At 38.6% G+C, this 21,491-nt stretch overlaps 1 protein-coding gene across 3 annotated transcripts in view; it reads right to left on the bottom strand.

The window, feature by feature from the left end:
- Window positions 1-271: 271 nt before the first annotated feature.
- LOC139710838 (uncharacterized) overlaps window positions 272-21,491 on the bottom strand; it is a 29,070-nt gene continuing 7,850 nt past the window's right edge. Inside the window, exons 3-15 of one of the 3 annotated variants that reach the window (XM_071622755.1) lie at window positions 21,326-21,477; window positions 20,249-20,434; window positions 18,082-18,232; window positions 16,265-16,461; window positions 10,743-15,389; window positions 8,227-9,680; window positions 7,457-7,561; window positions 6,711-6,894; window positions 5,893-6,026; window positions 5,242-5,302; window positions 3,306-3,522; window positions 2,136-2,190; window positions 272-984 (exon numbers count right to left, since the gene is read on the bottom strand). In XM_071622755.1, the coding sequence (XP_071478856.1) occupies window positions 876-984; window positions 2,136-2,190; window positions 3,306-3,522; window positions 5,242-5,302; window positions 5,893-6,026; window positions 6,711-6,894; window positions 7,457-7,561; window positions 8,227-9,680; window positions 10,743-15,389; window positions 16,265-16,461; window positions 18,082-18,232; window positions 20,249-20,434; window positions 21,326-21,477 (7,652 nt within the window). In that variant the 3' untranslated portion in view covers window positions 272-875. The remainder of the gene's footprint in view (window positions 985-2,135; window positions 2,191-3,305; window positions 3,523-5,241; window positions 5,303-5,892; window positions 6,027-6,710; window positions 6,895-7,456; window positions 7,562-8,226; window positions 9,681-10,742; window positions 15,390-16,264; window positions 16,462-18,081; window positions 18,233-20,248; window positions 20,435-21,325; window positions 21,478-21,491) is intronic. The other 2 variants (XM_071622756.1, XM_071622757.1) reach the window with 2 other exon arrangements.

Genomic DNA, 21,491 nt, shown 5'->3' with positions numbered 1-21,491 from the left:
AAATATATGACGTACAGAGAACATGTATCAGACATCAAATCATATTAAATGGCACAGAAAATGCAATCAAATCAGAAAAAGACACTGTGACAGGGCTCTGGTTATCTACACATTACTGATTTTTGATACACCTAATTTGACTGATGATAATATATAGAGAGTTTGATTGTGAACATAGAAATTGAAAAGTAAAAGATGTTAGCTGCACATGATACAAGTTGTTTATCTTTTATTTCAAAGAATACCACAGTCAAGTAAGTCAAGGCCTATTTCTTACGATATATTCTGTATCAAATGGAATGAATACATGCACACCTCCGTAGGCTAATGATAATATCCACAATGACAGATGTGGCAAAATTCTCTAATCTTAAAAGAATTGTCACTTAGCAACATAATATAAAAGAGATGATAAGCAGTCAACTCATCAAATTGTAGATTTTAAAAAAAAATAAACCTCATCTGAATAAAATTGAGGGAAGCTGAATGACGTTTGATTTACCATGATATTTACATGGCATGAGACTTTTGTATTTCACCATCTCTGCACATGGCAGTATAGAATCATGGTTGCTCATTGTTGCTGCTCTTCATCAATACAACATTCATAATTATCAAAGCACTTCAGTTTTCTTCAAGTAATCAATACACATCAGTTACAATAAATATATCTCAGTCCCGGCTTTAGACATACTGTAACCAACAGGCAATGTCCTTATTCACTACGAGGTTGCAAACTTCAGAAATTGCATCACTGGTCATGGAAACTCAGTACTGCTGGCTGCAGCTTTGAGGGTAATTACATTCCTCCAGTCACATGTTCTGCATCTAGTATCCTCTTTCGATGAGGAGCACAGCCGGAGAAGTTTGGAGAATTAACAGCCAAAAGCCAGGAGGTAGACAAGTAAGACATGAAGAGTAGCAGCATAGATGACAGCAAGAGATCGTGGTCTGAGTCCACCTTGAACAACTCTCGTCAGACTTCTGGAGATTAAATACATGATAATGAAGAAGAGCATTATTATTGACATTACAAGTCACAATGGTAAGTAGATTACTTGCATCACACATTCAGCTATATTTCAGAAGAGGACAAGACCTAAAGTGTTATTCAACGTGACATCCTTTCCTCTCTCTTTCCAGTGAACATAAAACAATAAACTTGCCAAAACCATTTCAGCTGTAATTGTGCCTGATATGCACAGCAATCATATTAACCAATTCCTGCTTGAGATGGACTGGATATCACATAGTCTAACTTTCAAAGAAATAAATAAAACAACATGTGTGACAATATAGATTAAAAGAAATGAGTTTTAATTTACGAACAGAGCAGGCAAAATAATGATGTATGTAAAATGAAGAAAATAACGTCTTCAACAAAGGTATTGCAGAGGAAGAAATTCTCAAGATATAAAGATGAAAGACATAAAAATGAATGTTCTTTTCTTGATAAAGTCAGGTGCATAGTGCCAAGCACATGAAACAAGGATCCTTATGTTCATGAATAATGCATCAGTTTTCTGAGTGTCTGATAGGACGATACAACCAAAGTTTCGGTCAATGAATAAAAGATATATTGAGTACGGATGGAAAGCACTTCACTTTCATCTCGTAAACATCAGCGCCAAGTAAAGCAGTTCCAAGTCTCTCATACTTTTACAATCAGTGACATCTCCAAAGTTATTGATGGGTCAACATGACTCTATCTACTAAGCCAATCAAAGCTCAGATAATGCAGAGCAGACATGTACAACTGTATATATGAAGCTCGGCAGTGGGGGTAGTCACTTACTGTTAGCATGCAGTGATTACAAAATAGTAACCCGGTACTCAACAGTAGTTTGCTGGTTTTGACATGGTGCTTCAATTTGACCACTGTTTGGTTTGGAACAAATATTTCCTCATTATATCCGCACAAAGTCTGCCACGTTTTTCTTCATTTTTTACTGAGAAGGAACAGTTTACCTCATCAGAAGTGGATTCTTGTGTCTGGCCTTGTTATAGCGGGACTCCCCTGAACTTAGCAAAATTCCAAGATCTGATACCATCATGCATACATGCTGGCTTAAGCATTTTCAAGAATACTATCACCTAGATGTCCCAATTACCTACATGCATTTCACATCACTTACCCTCTTCCTTTGAAGCATCTCCTAAACTTGTTCGCAAATGTATTACCATGGCGAGCTGTCAAACACAGAAGAGAAATATGTTAATGCAGTATGTATACATACATGTATTTATGATCTCCATGTCAACTAGAAGTGTGCAAGACTGTTTCATTCATCCACATAAATGTAGAAAGGTAAGAAGCCCCTGCTTGTAATTCATTGCATGGTCTTGATCAGCACTCAACGTGGCTTTAACTGAAAGCCCCTATGACATGTACAACATAACTACACTAACAATAAATGGTAGTGTTTCCCTGAAGCTAAGATTTTTTTTTACCCCACAGAGGTACTTGTAACTCAAAATTGTCTCAAATGGTCAGTGGAGTTAGGGAGATATCATTTAAAAAATAACTCTTCAAGCTACAATCCGTAGACACACATGTATCTGGTGTACAACGTATGTGTCTAAATGACTAGGCCTAAGTAAGTTTCTGCTCATGACTGAATATAGAACCAGTTGCAAATCAAACTTGAAAAATAATTGAGTGCTTATTTCAATAAAGGGTGATATATTTCATATATTTACATAGCGTGATCTGACTGCCTACTTTGTACTATTGCAAGCACAACCCATTACATGCTTACAAAATAATAAAAATGATATTAGATTATAAACTAGAGACACACTCTGAGAGCGCAGACTTCTGCCAAGCAGCTCATTTCAACCACTGATCTTGTTCTTCCATAGAGATCAGTGATTTCTACCCATATGTATGCATGCTGAAAATCGCCCAATTTCCCAACATAAAGCCTTTTGTTATGTCATTAATGCCAGCTGCGCGGCGCCTCACCCTAGACCAGAAACTAGAGCATGCACTCTAGTGCATGTATGAAAACCTCAAAAATACGCAGCTTAAACTCTCCAGTTCATTGACCCTACCTGCCAAAATATCAAAAATCCTTCATAAAACCATAAAAATTCCCGGATCACTTCCAAAATTTAATCATCTGTTCCTTGTGTCATTCTCAGCCTTTCCTGAAAGTTTCATGCAAGTCCATTCACAACTTTTTGAGATAGTTTGCACACGGACAAACAAATACTGGTAAGTAAACTAACAGTAATGAAAACATATCCTCCTCCCTTGGCAGAGGTAATAACGTAGAGTTTGACAGCAGCACCAGAGCACTTACTCAAGCGATGACCAGCCTTGTATGCCTTCACCATAAGTTGAGTGTCTTCATCATCTGAATCAATGTAAAGACTGTACTCCTTCCTCATTGCCATAGGGGTTGACATTGAGGAGTGATGAGGGTCAGCGGGCCGCTGCTGAGCTCGTAGTCTCTCCTGGGTATGGTGTAAAGCTTCCTCAACAAAGGCCCTCTGTTCTTGCTCATACAGAAGGGATGCCTGTAGAAGGAATTAATCAATCTTTAAAGGACAAGTCCACCTTCATATACATGTGCATTGAGTGAATGCAGCAATATTAGTAGAACACATCAGTGAAAGTTTGGGGAAAATCGGACAATCCGTTCAAAAGTTGTGAATTTTTTAAGTATCTGCGTAGTCACTGCTGGATGAGAAGACTACTATAGTGTATGATGTCATATGCGTACAACCATATAAAGAAAATAAAAAGAGAATTTCACAAAACTTTACTTTTTGAATCAAGTGAACATTTCTTCGACTTGTTGCTGACATATGTTAAGGGTAATATTATTCCCCTTGCCTTCTGAAAGAGAGAAGTCAAGTGTTCTTTTGTTATGCGAGAAAAGTGAGAATATGTTGAATTTTCTTTATTCTTTCTTTATATCGTTGTACTCATGCGACATCACAAGCTATAGTAGTCTTCTCATCCAGCCTTGAGTGAGCAGAAACTTCAAAAATTCATAACTATTGAAAGGATTGTCCGATTTTCCTCAAACTCTCAATGATGTGCTCTACTGATATTGCTGCATTCACTCAACCCACATGTCTATGAAGGTGAACTTGTCCTTTAACTACAGCCATCTCAAAAGAACTAAAAAAAAACAAAACTGCATGGTGTGCAATATGTGGTGCAAATAGGTTGAGGAGGGGGGCTAAGGAGGAAGCTTTGACTTATTCTTTTTTTGTGTGTGCTGTAGAGGATCAGGCATGATATCAAAATTGGGCAAAGTGCTTCATTTAATATGTACTTATTGAGTACAATAGTCTGTTGTTGTCATAGTAAATACTATTCTTTATAACACTGATGATAACAAAACAAAATCATAATCACCCCATAAAGTGTGTTTCAGTGAGCACTGCACCATAGCCAACAGAAGTTCAAAGTTAAAGGGACCATATAGTTTTGGTTGAGGCCTAATTTCAGGTTTCTAACATTTTTTTGGTGAGATGATGAGAAACCTCTTATGAAATATGAAAGAGCATGTAATTCTATGAGGAATTCAACGTTTATTTGATGAAAATTGATTTTGAAATGGCTGAGATATCCAAAAAGGAGCGATTCTAATAAATTGTGGGACCCACACTTTATTACAATTGCTTTGTTTTACTTTGTTTTTGGATGTTTCAGTCATTCCAAACCCGATTTTCATCAAATAAACTTTGAATTCCTCTTAAAATGGTATGTTCTGTACCATATCATAAGTGTTTTTATGGTATCTCGCAAAAGGTTAAAAACCCAATTCTCATCTCCACCAATACTGTACCATCCCTTTAAGATCTTTTTTTTTCCACTTGTAGAATGTGTAGAAAGCATGACTGTTGAATACAATGCCGCAATGATAATATTCATAAGTCCCCCTCCTTACGATTGCTCAACAAATCACAGGTCTACCTGTAACATTTTAGTTAGCAATGATTTGTGGCACTGAGTCGAACATGAGTGCCAATGCTGATATCTCTTTTAACAGCTCTGTGTACTACCTCTTCTTAATCCTCAATTTACACCTCACTAAAGCCTTCAAAATGACATCCATCTCAAAAATCTCTTTTTTTTTCTTTTAGAAACAGTACATTTCACTTATTTGGTATAATTTAAATTTCACAAAAGGCACATACACAGACTCCTTGTAATCTACAGATAAGCTCATGGGAAAGAATTCAGCCAAGAAAACATCAATGTAAGATGAATTAAAGTACCACTACCTCCACTTGGGAAACTGTCCTGGCCAAATGTTCTCTCTCTTTCTCAGCTTCCGTCAATCTAAAAATGAAATAGAAACAAGAGGTCAGGAGGTAGATGGATGAACATTGATATCACAATGGTGGCTACCAGTGGATAGCAGCTCAGTAAGGGTTTGGTTCTTATTCTCACCAAAAGTAAACATTTAGAATAAAAAATACGAATGGAACAAACAAAATGGACTCTCTTGCAGTTTAAAAAGCTGTATTAAAAGGCATGAAAACATGCATTTCTAATACTCTCTTAGAGCCTGGGTTGGAAAGGGTTCACCAATATTCAGCAAAGTTAGATGCTGCCTTATGCAAGGATAGGAAGCTTTAGATTTTTGCGATGTGGCTGTTTAGGGGAAAAAAACCCCTGTTCTGCGCATACGCAAAATCGCTTATTAAATTTGAATTTGCCAAGTTTTCACTACACATTCTGGGCAATTTTTGCATCCACTTGACGCACTGATCACAGGGGTGCTATTTCACTTTGTATAGGCTGCCTCTCCACGTAATCTAAAGCTGCTCTGCAAAATGAGGCAGGGAGTGGGGAGAACAGTCAACACAATCGTCTAAAGCCTCCACGCAAATTTAAAGCTCCCTGATGTCACAGTGAAAGTAACTAACTTGTTTGTTAGAAGTGTGACTTCTTCCTCTTTGATGGTCAGAGGGGATGGTGAAGTAGGAGGAGCCATCTGGTCTTGGGTTGGAGCACTGCGCTGGACAATCACTTCTTCCTTGACCACTGGTGATTCAGCCACCTGCAGAAAGAGCAAAACAACCATTTTTTTTTTTCACAAAGATGAATACAACTTACATATTTTTTTATATAATCTTATGAAAGGTTTACAGAACACACACAGAACTGCACTCAACCAGCCCAGTGTACAAAGGACTCACTATGATAATTCCCAGATACAGAGGTACACTGTGTGCATTGTATGAAGGTACAGGAAGTCTGGGAAAAAACTAAAATTACAAAAAAAGTCTGAAGTGCATTAAACTGTTCCTCTATTTGTACCAAAGACCATGCAATAAACTGACAATTTCCAACAAAACATTTGCTATAAAGAAAGGCATCTAAATATTGCCTTCGATAATGGTCATTACTATGAAGATGAAACCAAAGTTATAAATTACCAAGTCATATATTGTTGAGTTACTTTAGGTCTGGAATCCTTTTTACATGAATTAATAGAATACTTTTAGCAATGAGAAAGTATAATTATGAATAAATGTAAGTTTTCTTTCTGTGACGTTGTTGTGATAGCTCTCTTTGAAAATATGTTCACTTAATTAATCTACATATTACAATAGACTAAGCACTTTTTTAGGTGTAACATGCAGTTAAACTAATGGAAAGAATATTCTCATAGAGCATTTGGAATACATCACATGGCATGTTGTCATAAACACATCTATTATGATATAACATGTTGGAGTACCATCATCTTGCTGACATTCCCTTGACTCTCTTCCACCTGCTGAGTGAGGGCAGCAAACTCGCTCTTCAATCTGTTGATGTATTGCTCAGCATCCTTCAGATTGCGCTCCTTGTTTCTGAGGAGGACTTTTAGACTCTTGTTGTCCTCTACAAGGCCAGCTACCCTCTGTGTCAGAGTTTCACATCTACAGTGTAGGTCAGAATATAACATACAAATATGAAATATAAATACAAACATTGTCATCTGGAAATAACCAATGACTCCACAAGAGAACAACATTCCTGCAATCTTTTATGGGTTGGAAACTCTGTTAAGATGTACACACTTGTAGAGCAATATACATTGTATTGCTTGCTATTGTGAGCTCAAAGTTGCAAACACTGTGCATGTATGCATGATAATCTAGCTAGTCTACAACTGTACACATGTGTGCATTGCATGATGCTTTCCTATTAGTGATGCTGTGGGCCCAATAATGTAGAAGCAATAAGTGTTGAATGTGTGCATACTATTAAAATGCACAATCAGAGTCATGCACAGAAATTACATACTCAATAAATTCCATAAAAGCCATTCATTCTTTCTTGGTTTTTTCAGTACAGAAATCACAGCCATGCTATAAATATCTCATGGAAATATCATATAATATATATAGACATCTATCCAATATGGGGATGGTGTACAACATTTCCCTGTTTATCTTATTAAGGTAAATTTATCAAATGTTGTGCCCTCTACAAACTTGCCTGAGTTCCCTCTGATGTAGGCCTTGGATAGCTCTATCCCTGTCCTCTGTAGACCGGGCCAGTTCGAGTCTTATTGTTTGCTCAGAGTCCAGCAGTTGTTGCAACCTAAAACAGCACAATCAGGAAAACAGAATAAATAAATAAGTCTTAGAAGGAGTCCTTAATATTGTCAAAGAAAGTACATGGATTAATTTTTAGAGAAAACCAAAAAATAAACAAAAATATAAGGGATCACTTATGTGCTAAAAGACATGTCACGGACAATTATAATGCAATTCATTATTCATTTCCACATTCAACATCTTTGTCCTTCTACCTGTCTGCAAATTACAACAACATTTGTTTGTAAATCTGAATGCACTTCCAGATTTTGGGCTGTTTGTTTCTCTGTATTTCTTGTGGCACTTGATGCGTTGAAAACAGCAAAAATTAGAGAACTACAATGTAACCTCTATGACCTAGACAACAGCCTCATCTGCTTCTTGACATAAAGGATAAGTGATTAAGTTCCCCGATCCCAACCACATCTACCTGTCTCAGATTCTGGAAAGAGGATAGACTTATATGAGCAAAAAAGCTATTCAAAACTTGGTTTTGAGAGAGTGACATCTTTATATCACTGCACTTCTGTACATACATTCACTTTAAGATGTTTTGATTATCATATCTGTTTGGACAGATGCAGCTCATGGAACACATAATGTATGTATTAACCATCAAACATTTCCCTGTCTACTCCTTCAGCTGTAGAAGCACAATTTATGGCTTACCTCTCATCCACTGACCCCTGGCCCTGTAGTTGTTGCTCAAGTCCTTGGACACGTGCAGAGAGCACCCCAGCCTCACTCTTCAGCCCATCCCTTTCCTTGGTAATAATCTCTGCTTCAGTAAGAAGCCTAGAACACTCCTCTTGCAACCTCTCCTCTTCCTCCCGAAGACTACTGGTATCATTCAGCACATCCTCATACTGCCTTTGGAGTGACTCCATCTCTACAGCCACGGACGACTTTTCCTCCTGGAAGATCGCAAGTTGAGAAGACATCTCACTCTGGAGGCGTTGGATTTGGTCTTGTTTTCCTGCCTCCATGGCCCCAAGCCTCTGCTGCAGCTGCTTGTTTTGCTCTCGCAACTCCCTCATCTCCGAGCCAACTTCATCAATCTCTAAGTGACAGTGCTCCAGTTCATCACCAAGCTCACGATTCTCTTGGGCAAGGTTTGTCAGTTCCTGCTCCAATCTTGCCTTCTCCCCACTCAACTGTTCTGCCCCTTCATTAACACCATGCATCTCAGCAATTTCCTCCTGCAGTCTCACCACCTCCTTTCTTGCTTCATCCAAGGCATGATCCGCTGTTTGTAATTTCTCCGCTGCTTCTGTAAGGGTGTTTGCGAGCTCAGTGTTCATGACCTGCAGTGAATTTTTCTCTGTTGTTAATTTACCAATGTCCACATTGGCACTAACAACATCATCATTACTCTTCCTCAGTTCCTCAGTCATGTCTGCTACTCTCCTTTCATAGATAGCAACATCCTTCTCATATTTATCTTCCCACAACTTGTGCTGAGCCTCTAGCTCCACCTCCAGGGATTTTAACCTGGCTTTCAGCCCATCTCCTTCTTTGCCCCGTGTCTTCACCACTTCCTTCAGCTCAGCTGCTAACCTGTCACCCTTCTCTCTTGCTACCTTCAGCCCCATCCTCAACTCTTCTAACTCCACCTTGTTAACTTCATCCTCACCCTTCAGTCTCTTCACCTCCCCTCGCATTTTTATGTTTTCCTCTTCTAGTTTCACCTTCTTCTTTCTCAAATCCTCCACTTCTGTCTTCAAGGCATCACAGTCTCTCCTTGTCTTATCCAGGCTTGTTCCTGATTCCTCTACAACACTCCTCAGAAGCTCATTCTCCTGCTGCAGCTCCTTGGTTTCCTTGGCAAGTCTGTCAATATTCTCTTGAAGGGATGATTTTTCAGACCAGCTCTCATCTCGAGACTGACGCAGGACTTCAACTTCCTTCTCCATGTTGCCTAATCTGTCCAGATAACTCTCCTCCTTCTTGACAATGCCCTCAGAGGCACTTTCCTTATCCTGACGAAGCTGCTCCATTTCTAATGACATCTTCCGCTTGGCCTCCTTGATTTTCTGAATCTGCTCCTTCAGCTTTTCACTTCTCTGCTCAGCTCTGGTCTTTAGGCTCTGCTCCTTTTTTAAAGCATCAGTAAGCTTGGTAAACTGCAAGAAAAAAAATGGAAGAAAATATTTCCCTAGTCCATGCACTTTATTCTGCTTGTTTTTCCCAGAAATTAACAGAGTATACATTTGCATACTTCTTGTTACATATGTATCTTCTAAATCATTTGATTACACATCGGCCTTCTTCATTTTTATTTTGAGACATCCAATCACATGAATTCCAGAATGAATTCAAATAACCTTAGTAATGTGGAGAAGATAACTATCCTCTATTGCTATCGTTGCACAGAAGGCCTTATTCACAGGTAGCTTTGGTAATACAAAATATAATAGAAAATAGCTTCATGCATAATTTTACACAACATCACTGTTCTTTCACTTTCTGCAAGAACTAAGTTAAACTTTTCAATACAAGGCAAAACTGGGGGAATTTTGTGATTGCACATTGAATGGAAGGCATTTGTGCATCAGTAGAGTCAAAACTCCTTAGACGATGGACAACTTAAAGTAGAATATAATTGTCACAAAGCATTTTTCATTTAACAGAAAACAAATACCAGATCCTTTTGACAATATGCATAAAGATAAGGCACTTTTTTTTAATCTTTTTTTTCTTAAAGCAAAAGGGATGTTGCGGACCTGAAAAAAAAAAGGGGGCGGAAAAATCAAACACAGAACTTAGGGTCTTCTGTTACCCTCCCAAAACATAATATTATCATAATACCAGTTCTATACCACCAATACCTCTTATGCACAGTTCAACTCATCCATCAAGCCATTAGACTGTTTTAAACTTGTTCAATATATCATACTACCTCATGCTATTCCACATCACTACACAGACCAAATGTATTGGACAATGCAGTAAAGATAGAGAACACATAGCTTCCAAGTCAAAGATTTGAATCAATGCTCATATTAGATCCTTACGATATCTTACACAGAGGTTTTCATTTTCTTGTTCATGTGTCCTTGTACTACCATGTTAAGGAAAGCAATAAAAGATCTACTTGATTTATGCAACAGAATTTTGAAGACAAAGCTACTGTACCTTCTCATTATCTAATTACTAGATTTATTTTTATACATTAGATAACTTACCTCATTCCTGCTCTCCTGTAGTTCCTGTTCAATTCTGACAAGTTCTTCATTAGCTCTCTGCAGTCTCAATGCCAGCTCCTCGCTTTCCAATACTGATGTCTTTCCTTGGTCAACCTGATCTTTGAGGACAACCTCTCTCTCCATTAATCCAGCATTTTCCACATGCAGCTCCTCAAGTTTAGAGTGCATGTCAGTATTCTCTGTCTGGAGTCTTGCCATCTCCTCCATTGTGGAATTCATTTGTGCCTTCATCGCCTCTTTTTCTCTTGAGTACTCCTCAGCCGACTTTGCTTTATCACTGATGGATGCATTCTCTTCTTTCATGCTCTCAAGTTCTCTTTGATATGCAACATTTTCTTCTTTCACTTTGGCTAGCTGAGCCTCTACCAATTGTAATCTCTCTACGGATGAATCACGCTCTGCTGCAAGACCTTCCACGTGCTTGTTTAGTGTAGTAACAGTTTTCTCCATTTCTCCAGAATCTTCCTCAAGTTGCTGTGACTTCACTGCCAATTCCTCAGTGAGTCTCGAAACCAGTTCGTCTTTTTGCACCAAACGCTCAAACAATTGCTTTTTCTCATCAGCTATTGCCCTTAATTCCTCCAGCATCTGTTCTTTCTGTTCAATGGATCTTAACAACTCCTCAACCCGCACATCTGTATCCTTCACTTGGGTTTCAGCTTCAGCAAACCGTTTCTTCTCCATTTCTAACTCCTGTTTGAACTCACCTAGTAATCTTTCCTTCTCGTTAGCATCATCCTCCAGTTTTTGGATGCACTCTTCCTTCATCTGACAAGTGTCCATTAGCTCTTTGATCATTCTCCTTTCATTGTCCAGCTTCTCCTCTATCAACTGATTCTTCTCCTGGGAATCCTGTAAGGATGAGTTGAGTTGATCAACTTTAGCAGTCAGCTCAGTTATTGTACTCTTGGTCACATCCCAGTCAGCCCTAAGGTTTGAAACTTCCATGTCCTTTTGAGTCAGTATTTCCTGAAGCTTTTTGAGTTCATTAGTGGCATCCCTGAGCTGGACTTCTTTATTCCTCATTTCCATGTCCTTGTCTCGGACAGTGGTATCTAGTGCTGAAACCTGAGCATTCAGTTCATCATTCTTTCTAAGCACCTCTAATAGCTCTTCATGTGACTCTTTCTCCTCAGCTTCTGAGACTGCAGCAGATTCCTTCAGACTAGCCTCTTTCCTCAGGGCTGCAGTTTCAGCTTCTAATTCTCTATTTTTCTGGTTGGCAGCTTCAAACTTGGATTTCACATCTTTGGCTTTGGTGAGAAGTTTTCCATATTTCAATTTTCCTTGTTCAATCTCCTTCTGCAGTTTAGCGATTTCATCTTTAACGCCATCAGACTCATCAGGAGCTGAAGTCTGTTTCCTCTCTTCAATCTTGGCAGTCTGAGAAGATAGCTCTTCCTGCAGGTTGGCAATAAGCGAATCTCTTTCCACAAAGCTCTGGTTCATGCCTTCAAGAGCTGCCTGACGCTCTGCTAAAGTGGTCTGCAAGTCTTGGATTACTTCATCCCGCTGCCTTACCTCCATATTCAGTTCATCAATCTTGGCATTCACCTCTGCTAGTTTCTGAGTTAGGACATCTGCCTGAGCTTTGACGTCATCTTCTCTAGATATCATCACTTCCTTCAAGGTCTTCAGAGCCAAGTCCCTCTCTTCTAATTCTTGTCTCATCCTTCCTAGCTCTTTCTGGTATTCATTTGTTTTCTGAGTCACAGCATTCAGGTTCTCTTCTATGTCTTCCTTACTCTTAAGCCTTTCCAGGAGCTCCTCTGCCTCTGTAGTTTTCTGAGCCACTGCATTTCTCAGTTGTTTTACCTCTGCAACAGCCTTTTTCAGCTTCTCACGTAGAGCATGAGCTCTGTTCTCAAGCTCAGACTTTGCAGCCACATTTTCTTCATCAGTCTGTTTTATCCGCTCATCCCGTTCTTTAATCTGTTGAATGAGCTCTGCGGTCTCCTCACTGTGGGTGGACATAGCGGTCAACTCACTCTGTAGTCTTTTTTCAGTCTCTAATGCCTGCTGGGTGAGATGTTCAATCTTGTCCCTACTGACTTTAAGATCCTCCTGTAAGGAACTCACTTCTTCTTCTTTGTCATTTAACTTCTTGATCATATCTGTTCTCCACTCATTGTTTTTGTCATCTGCCACCCTCTTATCATCCTGACTGCGGGAAAGTTCAATCTGAAGGGACTGTAGCTCTTCATTAAACAGTTGTTCTCTGTCTGCCTGCTGAATGCTAATCTTTTCCAGTGTTGCCTTCCTCTGCTCCAACTCTTCCATAACTTGTTCTTTTTCCATCTTGATATCCGTGATGGCTTCTTGAAGCTGCTTAATTTGTTGTTCCATCTCATGTGTGATGGCACCTTTCTGATTTTCTGCATGAGCTAGCTTTTCTTGCAGCATTTCAATTTCTTGTGCTGCTATCTGTTCATTTTCTATGACCTTCTGAGTGAGCTGTTCTAGAATGTCACTCTTTTCTTGTAGCTTCTGTTGCAGTGTTGTTTCATTCTTTTCTTGCTCTGCCGTCCTCCCCATTAGTTTATCAATGGCACTTGTCTTGTCAGCAAGCTCAGTTTTCATTGTCTCAAGAGTTTTCAGAAGTTCTTGTTTTTCTCCTTCATGGAGACTCTTGATGTCCATTTCTACAGTTGCTGCTTTCTGAAGAGATTCTTGAATGGCAGTCACCTCTTCCTCCTTCTGCCTCTGTTGGTTGTCAAAGACTTGTTGAGTTTGTACAATCTCCTCTTCTTTCTCCCTCAAGGCTAGATGAAGTTTCTGCATCTGTTCTTTTGCAACAGCTAGCTCTTCAGCAAGCTGAGTCTTTTCTTTTTCGCTCTGACTACATCTATTCTCTGCTTGGCTCAAAGTCTCTTTCTCATCTTCGACTTGTTTTTCAAGCATTTTTAGCTGGTCTTGTAATGCTGCTTCTTTATGTAAACTGTCTTGCAGCTGTGACTCTATCTCATGCAAAGAGGTTATTCTATTTTCCTTCTCTGTGATTACATTCTGCATTTGCTGGAGAATCTCTTCATTCTTTTTCTTCTCATCTGCCTTTTCATTCATCAGATCTTCTAATTTCGAAAGTGAAGAAGCAGATTCAGCTTTGCTTTGACTCTCCAGATCTCTCAGCTTCTCAGCCATTGTGGACAACTGATTGTCTCTGTCACAAACAACAGTACGAAGACTTTCAAGTTCTTCACTGTGATTGTGATTGCTCTCTTCAGTCTCAGAAAGAGCTTTCCTCAGTCTTTCAATTTCCAGAATGCTCTCCTCATTGCCCTGTGACATTGTTTCTATCTGCGCATCCTTTTCTTTGAGCAATTCTTTAATACTATTGAGTTCTTCTGAGCACTTTTCAAAGTTTGTTTCCAACTGCCCTACATTCTCTGTAGCTTTGCTCCATCTCTCTTCTACATCCTGAATTTGTTCTTTCAAGCTAGTCAGGGATGCATCCTTTGCCTGCACAATTTCTTCTTGCTCAGCACCGTACCTGACTGCTTCATCCAGCTTCTCTCTTATTGCCATCAAGTTTGAGTCTTTAAGACCTAATGCCTCCTCAAGCTGTTTCTTGTCTGTCTCGATAGAAGCAATCACCTCTTCATGGTGGATAGTTTGGTCTTTCAGTGAAGAGAGTTCTACTTCCAACTTTCTTTGGGATTCCTCCAGGTGGCTCTTTTCAGTTTGAGACAACTCAAGTTTCTTCTTCAAGTCATCAATAACATTCATAGACTCCATTTGCTGCACACTCAGCTCTTCCTCTTTCCTCCTCAACAATTCATCAGAGGATTCTGTATTTCTCTTTATCTCTCTTTCCAATGACTCCTTTTCTTCCCTGAGATCTTCACAGATCCTTTGAGATGATTCCAACTCATTCTTCAGGTGAGCAATCTCCTGACTAAGTTTCATTTCTACATTGTTAGCCTCTTCTTTCTCTTTCTTCAAGAGTTCTTGGTAGGATGATTCCTTGTCTTGTACAAGTTTCAGGGAGGTCATGAGCTGCTCTTGTAAGGAGTTAGCATGCTTCTCCTTCTCATCTAGTTCCTCAGACAATTTTGCAAGTTTGGACTCTGACTCTTTCTCAGCGTCTTTCATCTCACTTTTTGTTTTCTCTAGATCTCTCTTCAAGTTCTCTACCACTCTTTCCTGCTCCGTCTGGCTCCTCTGATTATTCATAAGTTCTGTTTCCAGTTCTTCAATCTGACTGAGAAGAGATGACATCTTGGATTCATGTTTACGTCCTTCTTCATTCTGCCCTTCTTTCAGTATTTGTACTTGTCTCTCTAGTTGAGTTATCACTGTCTGCAAAGACTCAACTTTGAAATCCTTTTCAGACACTTCTGCCTCCAATGTCTCAGACTTTGAATTTGCCATCTTAGCTTTTTCTGCCAACTGTTTCAGGTCTTCATTCTTTTCTTGACAATTTTGCTGCAGCTCTGAAATTTCTTTCTCATGCTTTTCTATTGTTGCATCGATCTTGCATTTTTCAGCGGCAAAAATTGAGCTTTGGTTCTCAGCGTGTGAGTGAGCTTGTTCAAGGTCCATCTGAAGCATTTCAATGTTGGCTTCGGCTTTCTGCTTCTCCTCAGACAACTTAGCATTAGATTCTTTCAACTCACCAACAGCAGTCTGGAAGACAGAAATCAGAAACAATCCAACCTTTCAGAACATATTCAAAAAGAGATGTCCTCACAGTCTCACTTAATGTTGACTCAAGGGATACATTAGTTATTGCATCAATACAGGACTGTTTTCTTTTTGGCTATGAGCATAGGGGGTAATCTGAATCTTAAATATCGTACTGTCTATGATGGCATAAAATGCCATAAATGTGGGAAGCAGATTAATTTACCTTGAAAACTCAAGCTCATATGACACTTCTCAAACCATAACTGACCAATGAAATTAGTCAGACAAGTAATTACGAATAAAACTGGAGTAATTCAACTGTTGCGCTGTTGACTATCTCCGCTTCTCATGCAATCATTACATGTGCCTTAAATGTTCATGGCCCTTCACGTTAAAGTCCACTGATCTTGACCTTTGACCAATGATTGACCTTTGACCAATGATTAACCTTCATCCCTCTCTGCATTAACATTTTCTCATTCAAGGAGAGGTTTTTGGGGGACTATTAACCTTTATCCCTATCAAAAAAGACCATATGAATCCCTTGCTACTGTAAACGCCATATATTTAACGAGTTTAATTTTTCGCAAATTGGGACTTCGTGACAATTTTGCGAGTGGTTACATTCATGAGGGTGGAGTACAGTGCTGAAGGAGCAATGTACAGTGTATGCATGCACTTCACATTTATGTTGGGGATCAGAGTTATTATTTTTGTGTGTCTATGAATTTGTGAACAACAACTGACTCGCAAAATTTGCGAAAATAAAAACCTTGCAAAATACTGGTCTATCTCGTATCTCTTTTAGAACATAAATAAGGTAAGAGCTCTTGGGATACTCTTCACAAAGCCATTACTGGGCACTATCAACTCACTTCTAGCTGAGTTTTGGTATCCTGAGTCCTGGTGAGGTCAGAGGTCAGTGTCTCCACCTGTTCCTTCCAATTTGCCTGCTCCTTGAGGAGGACTTCCTTCTCTCGCTCCATCTCCACCAAGGACTGGAACTCTGTTTCCATCTTTCTCCGTTCCTTAGCCAGCTCCTCCTCCAGAGAGGAGACAGACTTCTCTAGGCCTGGTAAATAAGGACATTTGCTATACTTCAAGTGCACAGATTACTGAAGGGGAGGTATATTTCATATGATTTTTATCATGTAAGATCACTAAAGACAGAGACCAGGATATGAGAACAAATAAAAGCAGACACAATCAACATATCTAGATGTGTTCCTATGAACCAGTCTCTTTCTTTAATCAACAGTAAGAAGTTTTGGAGCAAATGTTAACATTTTCAACATTGCAAACAGAGGGAAACTGACCAGAAATGAATATAATTTGTAAGTGGAAAAATGAGCAAAGAAAAATTTTCCACTAATTCTCGACATTACACAACATTCTGTGTTATAGAATGATATACAGCAATACCGGGCAATGGCTGCTAAAATTTACAATATCAGGCAACCACAATTGATATATCTACAATATATTTGTTCCCCCCCCCCCCCAGCTCAGTTGAACATTTGCAAAGACTATAGTATGCATTTACATAAAATAAGCACAATCACATTACATAATATGTGACCGTGCAACACAAAACCAACAGAAAGTCGCCAGACATGGATTTTTAGTCAAGGGCAGATTCTGAAAGAGCAGACATTAAGCCTTAAAATGATGTATAACTCAATTAAAATTCACTCTCATAACCTATCCAAATATTGTAAAGAAAGCACACACTCTGGAAAAGTGTTTACTGAGAAGAGAGTCTCTGAAGTATAGAGTCTAGTCAAGCACTAAATCTTACGAAGCCTTGCTAGCTGTGCATTGAATGGAACAAGTGCAATGAATGGGACAAAAGACAGGGTGTAAAACGCTACAGAAATGACAAGGACTATCAGATTAAGCTGCAATCAAGCATGCTCTATTAACACATTCTATCCATAATACCAACTTTCAAAGCAGTAGCATAATCCTTTCAGTTATTAGAGTTGAAAGTGAAGAGTGTGTACAGGATTTCTAAGAAATGAAAAGAGGCCTCGGGGATATACCTAGTCACACTATTCTACAAAAAAAAAGTGTTATAGAAAAACTGCATAGAAAAACTGCTACAAAAATTTTTTTATAGCTGCATAGAAAAACTGCTAAAAACACAATTTCCTATTTGTTTTATGATCCCAAACTTTAGAATAATGAAGAATTGTTCTTTCAGGCAGTATGACAACTCAAGATTGACTAGGTTGACCCATTTTACATATTTTGAGTCCTCAAGTAAAATCAGGGCATGCAACTTTTGGTTGGTTTTGTGATACATGGTCACATATTATATGATCACAATTTTTAATAAGCTTTGAGTATGCAGGAGCCAACCACTATCAGACCCATGGGTACCTTTTCAAAGATATCTTAGGTTGCCATTAAAGGTACTTCTTCTGCCATCTTTATAATGAGGTACATGACATACAAGGGAAACATTGTAACAAGCAAAATCATGTACCCAACTATAATATGCCAGTTTCATGAGAAAGCTCAGATTTTTCTCTTCAGGAACAGCTGGAAGAACAACTATGTGCACATGTTCCCAGATTTAATGCAAATTATGGTATCTGAAAGACTAAATCTAGGAGAAATGTGAAAATAATTATGAGAGCTTGTGAGGCCTACTATCCTTGATACAAGTTTATTAAGAAAGTTGAATTACCCTCTTTCTCTTCCTCCAGTTGAACCATCTTAAGCTCCATGGAAACCTTCTCATCAGCCAAACCTGCCCTAGCTATCTCTGTGTCCTTCTGAGACTGGTTGGATTCATCCAAAGACTGCTGTAGTGAGGCAATTTTCTCCTCTTGTTCCACCTGCACATAGAAAATCATATGTAATTAGCCAAAACAGAAACAAACTGTGTGCCAGCACATTTTAGTCAGTCCTAGTGATGTACATGTCATAGTTTCTTGGAACATATGAATGTTATTTCATTTTCACATGAGTGGAAAATGCAGCAACAAAAACATATCCTCACTAAAAACAAGTTGACAGTGCACATGCACACACATTGTCAACACTGAGCACAGAAAATGTCCAGAAAAAGTTCGTTTCCTGTAATATCTTTGCACTTATTCATTTATATTTTCAACACAAAAGACAATACATTTTAACAAACTTAATTAAACATGTCTATACTATCATGTATGCTAGATTATGTGCATTCATAAAATGTAAGCACACTATAAATCATAAATGCCCTGATAGAGCTACTTGTATATTTGTCCATTTCTCACATCTTTTCAAAGGAGGTAGATGTTTGAAAAACAACTGTTTGTCAATTTTCATGCAAGAATAATGTGAGATGACCATAACAAAAATTCATGACACACTGTCAATATATACCCCATACTCTAAATGGTCATGACAGATTTGTGAAATTTAATATTTCAATAGAGCTATATTTTAGGAAAATTTTTGATGCCTCATGTAAAGGAGCTTAAAAGTGTCTTGACAAAAAAAAAAAATGGTAACTATCAAACAGGGACTCTCATAAAGCACACATGGCATACACATGTACCAATAATCTTTTAACAATGTCACCACTACAAGATGTCTGCTATGTGAGGAGCGTGTAACACATGAAGTGTATAGCAGGGCATATTGTTAAATCACCAATGACCTCAATATGTTTGCTTTATAGCAGAACAGGACTTCATTACGTCCTCTCTTTAAACACATTTTTTGTTGTTGTAACTGAGAGACAACAGAAGAGAAATTTTGCTGATCACAACTTACACAATATATCATCTACGTATGTGCTATCACTAGAGAACTTGTCCAAGTGCTTGTGATGGCTGTAATAGGCAACGGTAATGTTTGTTTCTGGTTTTCTTGCCATATACAATGAGAACTTTGTGTTTGGGTCAAATCAGGGTACTTGCTATGCTTTTAAGGATGCTATAGACTTTTGAAGGATATTTAAAACAGAGGGTACAATACAAATACATGTACATCTTCACAGAAGCTGGACAGGCTGCATGCATGAAATTATGAACAAAAACAAAATCATTGTCCAAAACACATGCATATAATCAGCATAAAGAGAGCCTATGTATCGCATTGCTAGCTAAAATTGCATGGTTGAAATTGAAAGAGTTACAAATGGTAAAACCTCATAAATAGAGGTATCGTGTAGATAAGACTAAGTGCACACCTAAAGTGAACTGATTTTACAGGTGTCTTGTCATCAAAGCTCTAAGAATGGTACATGATCCCTAGTTCTTTTGACCCATGCGCTATGAGTTCAAACTAGTAATAATGCTTTTCTCTGTTCTGAAGCATGTGTAGGATATACTTTATCACAAATCAATTGCTTCATCATTATATCATAGAGTCTTAGCTATGGGTGACTAAAAGCTTTTTTTTTCAGTATCACTTTCTCTATGGGTAACTTGACTTCAAAAATGTCTTTAACATCCATTAGCAACGAATGTTTATGTGTGTGTGCGTTTTCTTTTTTTTTATTAGAAGGAAACAATCATTGCTTGTTTTCAAAGTCCACAGAAAACGTAGTGTGCAGGAAGAACCAAACGCAGGTTATATGTAATGAACAAGTCATGCTATAACATAATTCAGGTGGATATAGATTCCCAAATTAGAAATACCAGTACCCATTCTGTCTCTGCAGAAGAATTTGAATGTTTAAATGTTGAAAGTTATCATGATGTTAATAAATACTGACAATGCCATGGACATGTAACATGCAAACACAGAAGACAAAGGATGGTCAAACAGTGAGTTAGAGGGGAGGGGGAATGGGTGGTGGATGGGCTGATGGGGGATGCAGGAACTTTTACTGGTTCGTTGTCTTCTAATGTGTTGCTGACCATTTTGGACTGAGAAGATTTTCTATAGTCAGTGAGCTCCACCAGCCGAGATTCGACACTGACCCGCCATTTCACTTCCTGGTGGCACTTCTCTTCAGCTTCACTCAGCTTGCCCTGAAGGTCATCGACCTCCTGGCTCAGCCTGCTGATCTTGTCCTGTTCAGCCCGGTTGTGGTTGACTTGATTCTGGGAGAAACCCAACAAAGGATGTATACATAATTATGTCAGAGACAAATATGCAAAGACCTTTTGCCATTTCTCTCTTTGGAGAAACATCTATGAAGAGACAGAGTATCACTTCTGTAATCTACACCTGGTGACAAAATAATTTGAGAGACAAGTGGTTGTGTGTGGCTTGAGAAGTAACTGTCACAGCAAGCCAAGTGTTCATTCACTAGCGAAGATGTATACAACATCGATATGAGACAAAAAGGGTAGGCGGTACAGGAAATGGAATGACTACAGGTCTTTACATAGCTTTACCAGAGCATGGATGGAGAGAAAGGAGTATAGAAGATCAGAAACAAAGAGACCTCAGAAAGGATGACCAGAAGGGGGATTATGTAATGTTACAGTGAGATGATACAGATGGCATGTGATGACTTTTTCAGCTAACATACATATTAATCACAAGGCATCAAATTAAACATGTTGTCTTGTTGGCAAACATTAGTCAGGTAAACACTCTCTAGCTTCACATGCTATGAGTTAAAACAAAAAATACAGAATTCATCATAATAAAACATATTTTACAACATAATCTATCAATTCTTCATCACTTGGTCGAATGGCTACCAATCCTAGAGAGACAAATTAAACTACATCGTTAACAGAAAAGTGACCCAAAATGCAAGATCTTGTGAGGTTACATATACATTTTTTCAGTTTCCTGTGTGAGAGTTATTTGTGAAACATTTCCATTCAAACTTGCTGTCATGCAGGCATATGATAAACTCTACACTCTGCTCACTGAGATTTCAAGGTAACTAATCTCCTCCTTCAACAATAAAGCAAAGCAGTTGAGGACTTTGTTGTAGCATTGCAATCTGTAAAGTCCGAAGCTTTTTCCCCTCTAACCTGTTCAACCTGAGCTGTAAGTTGAGAGATTCTTTCCTCTAGCTCCATCTTCTTCTCCTCTGCCTGATGGATGATAGTCTGAAGCTCAGTCTTCTCTTCCTCCATCTGTTTCTTCCTTTCTTCTCCTTCCTCAATGGTCTTCTCTAAACTCTCTGATACACACAAT

The sequence above is a fragment of the Diadema antillarum genome, unplaced genomic scaffold (genome assembly GCF_040938485.1).
Source record: "Diadema antillarum isolate AM-2024a unplaced genomic scaffold, OU_Dant_1.0 seq00001573_RagTag, whole genome shotgun sequence".
Classification (NCBI taxonomy): domain Eukaryota; kingdom Metazoa; phylum Echinodermata; class Echinoidea; order Diadematoida; family Diadematidae; genus Diadema; species Diadema antillarum.
This window is presented reverse-complemented; position numbering and strand designations above follow the sequence as displayed.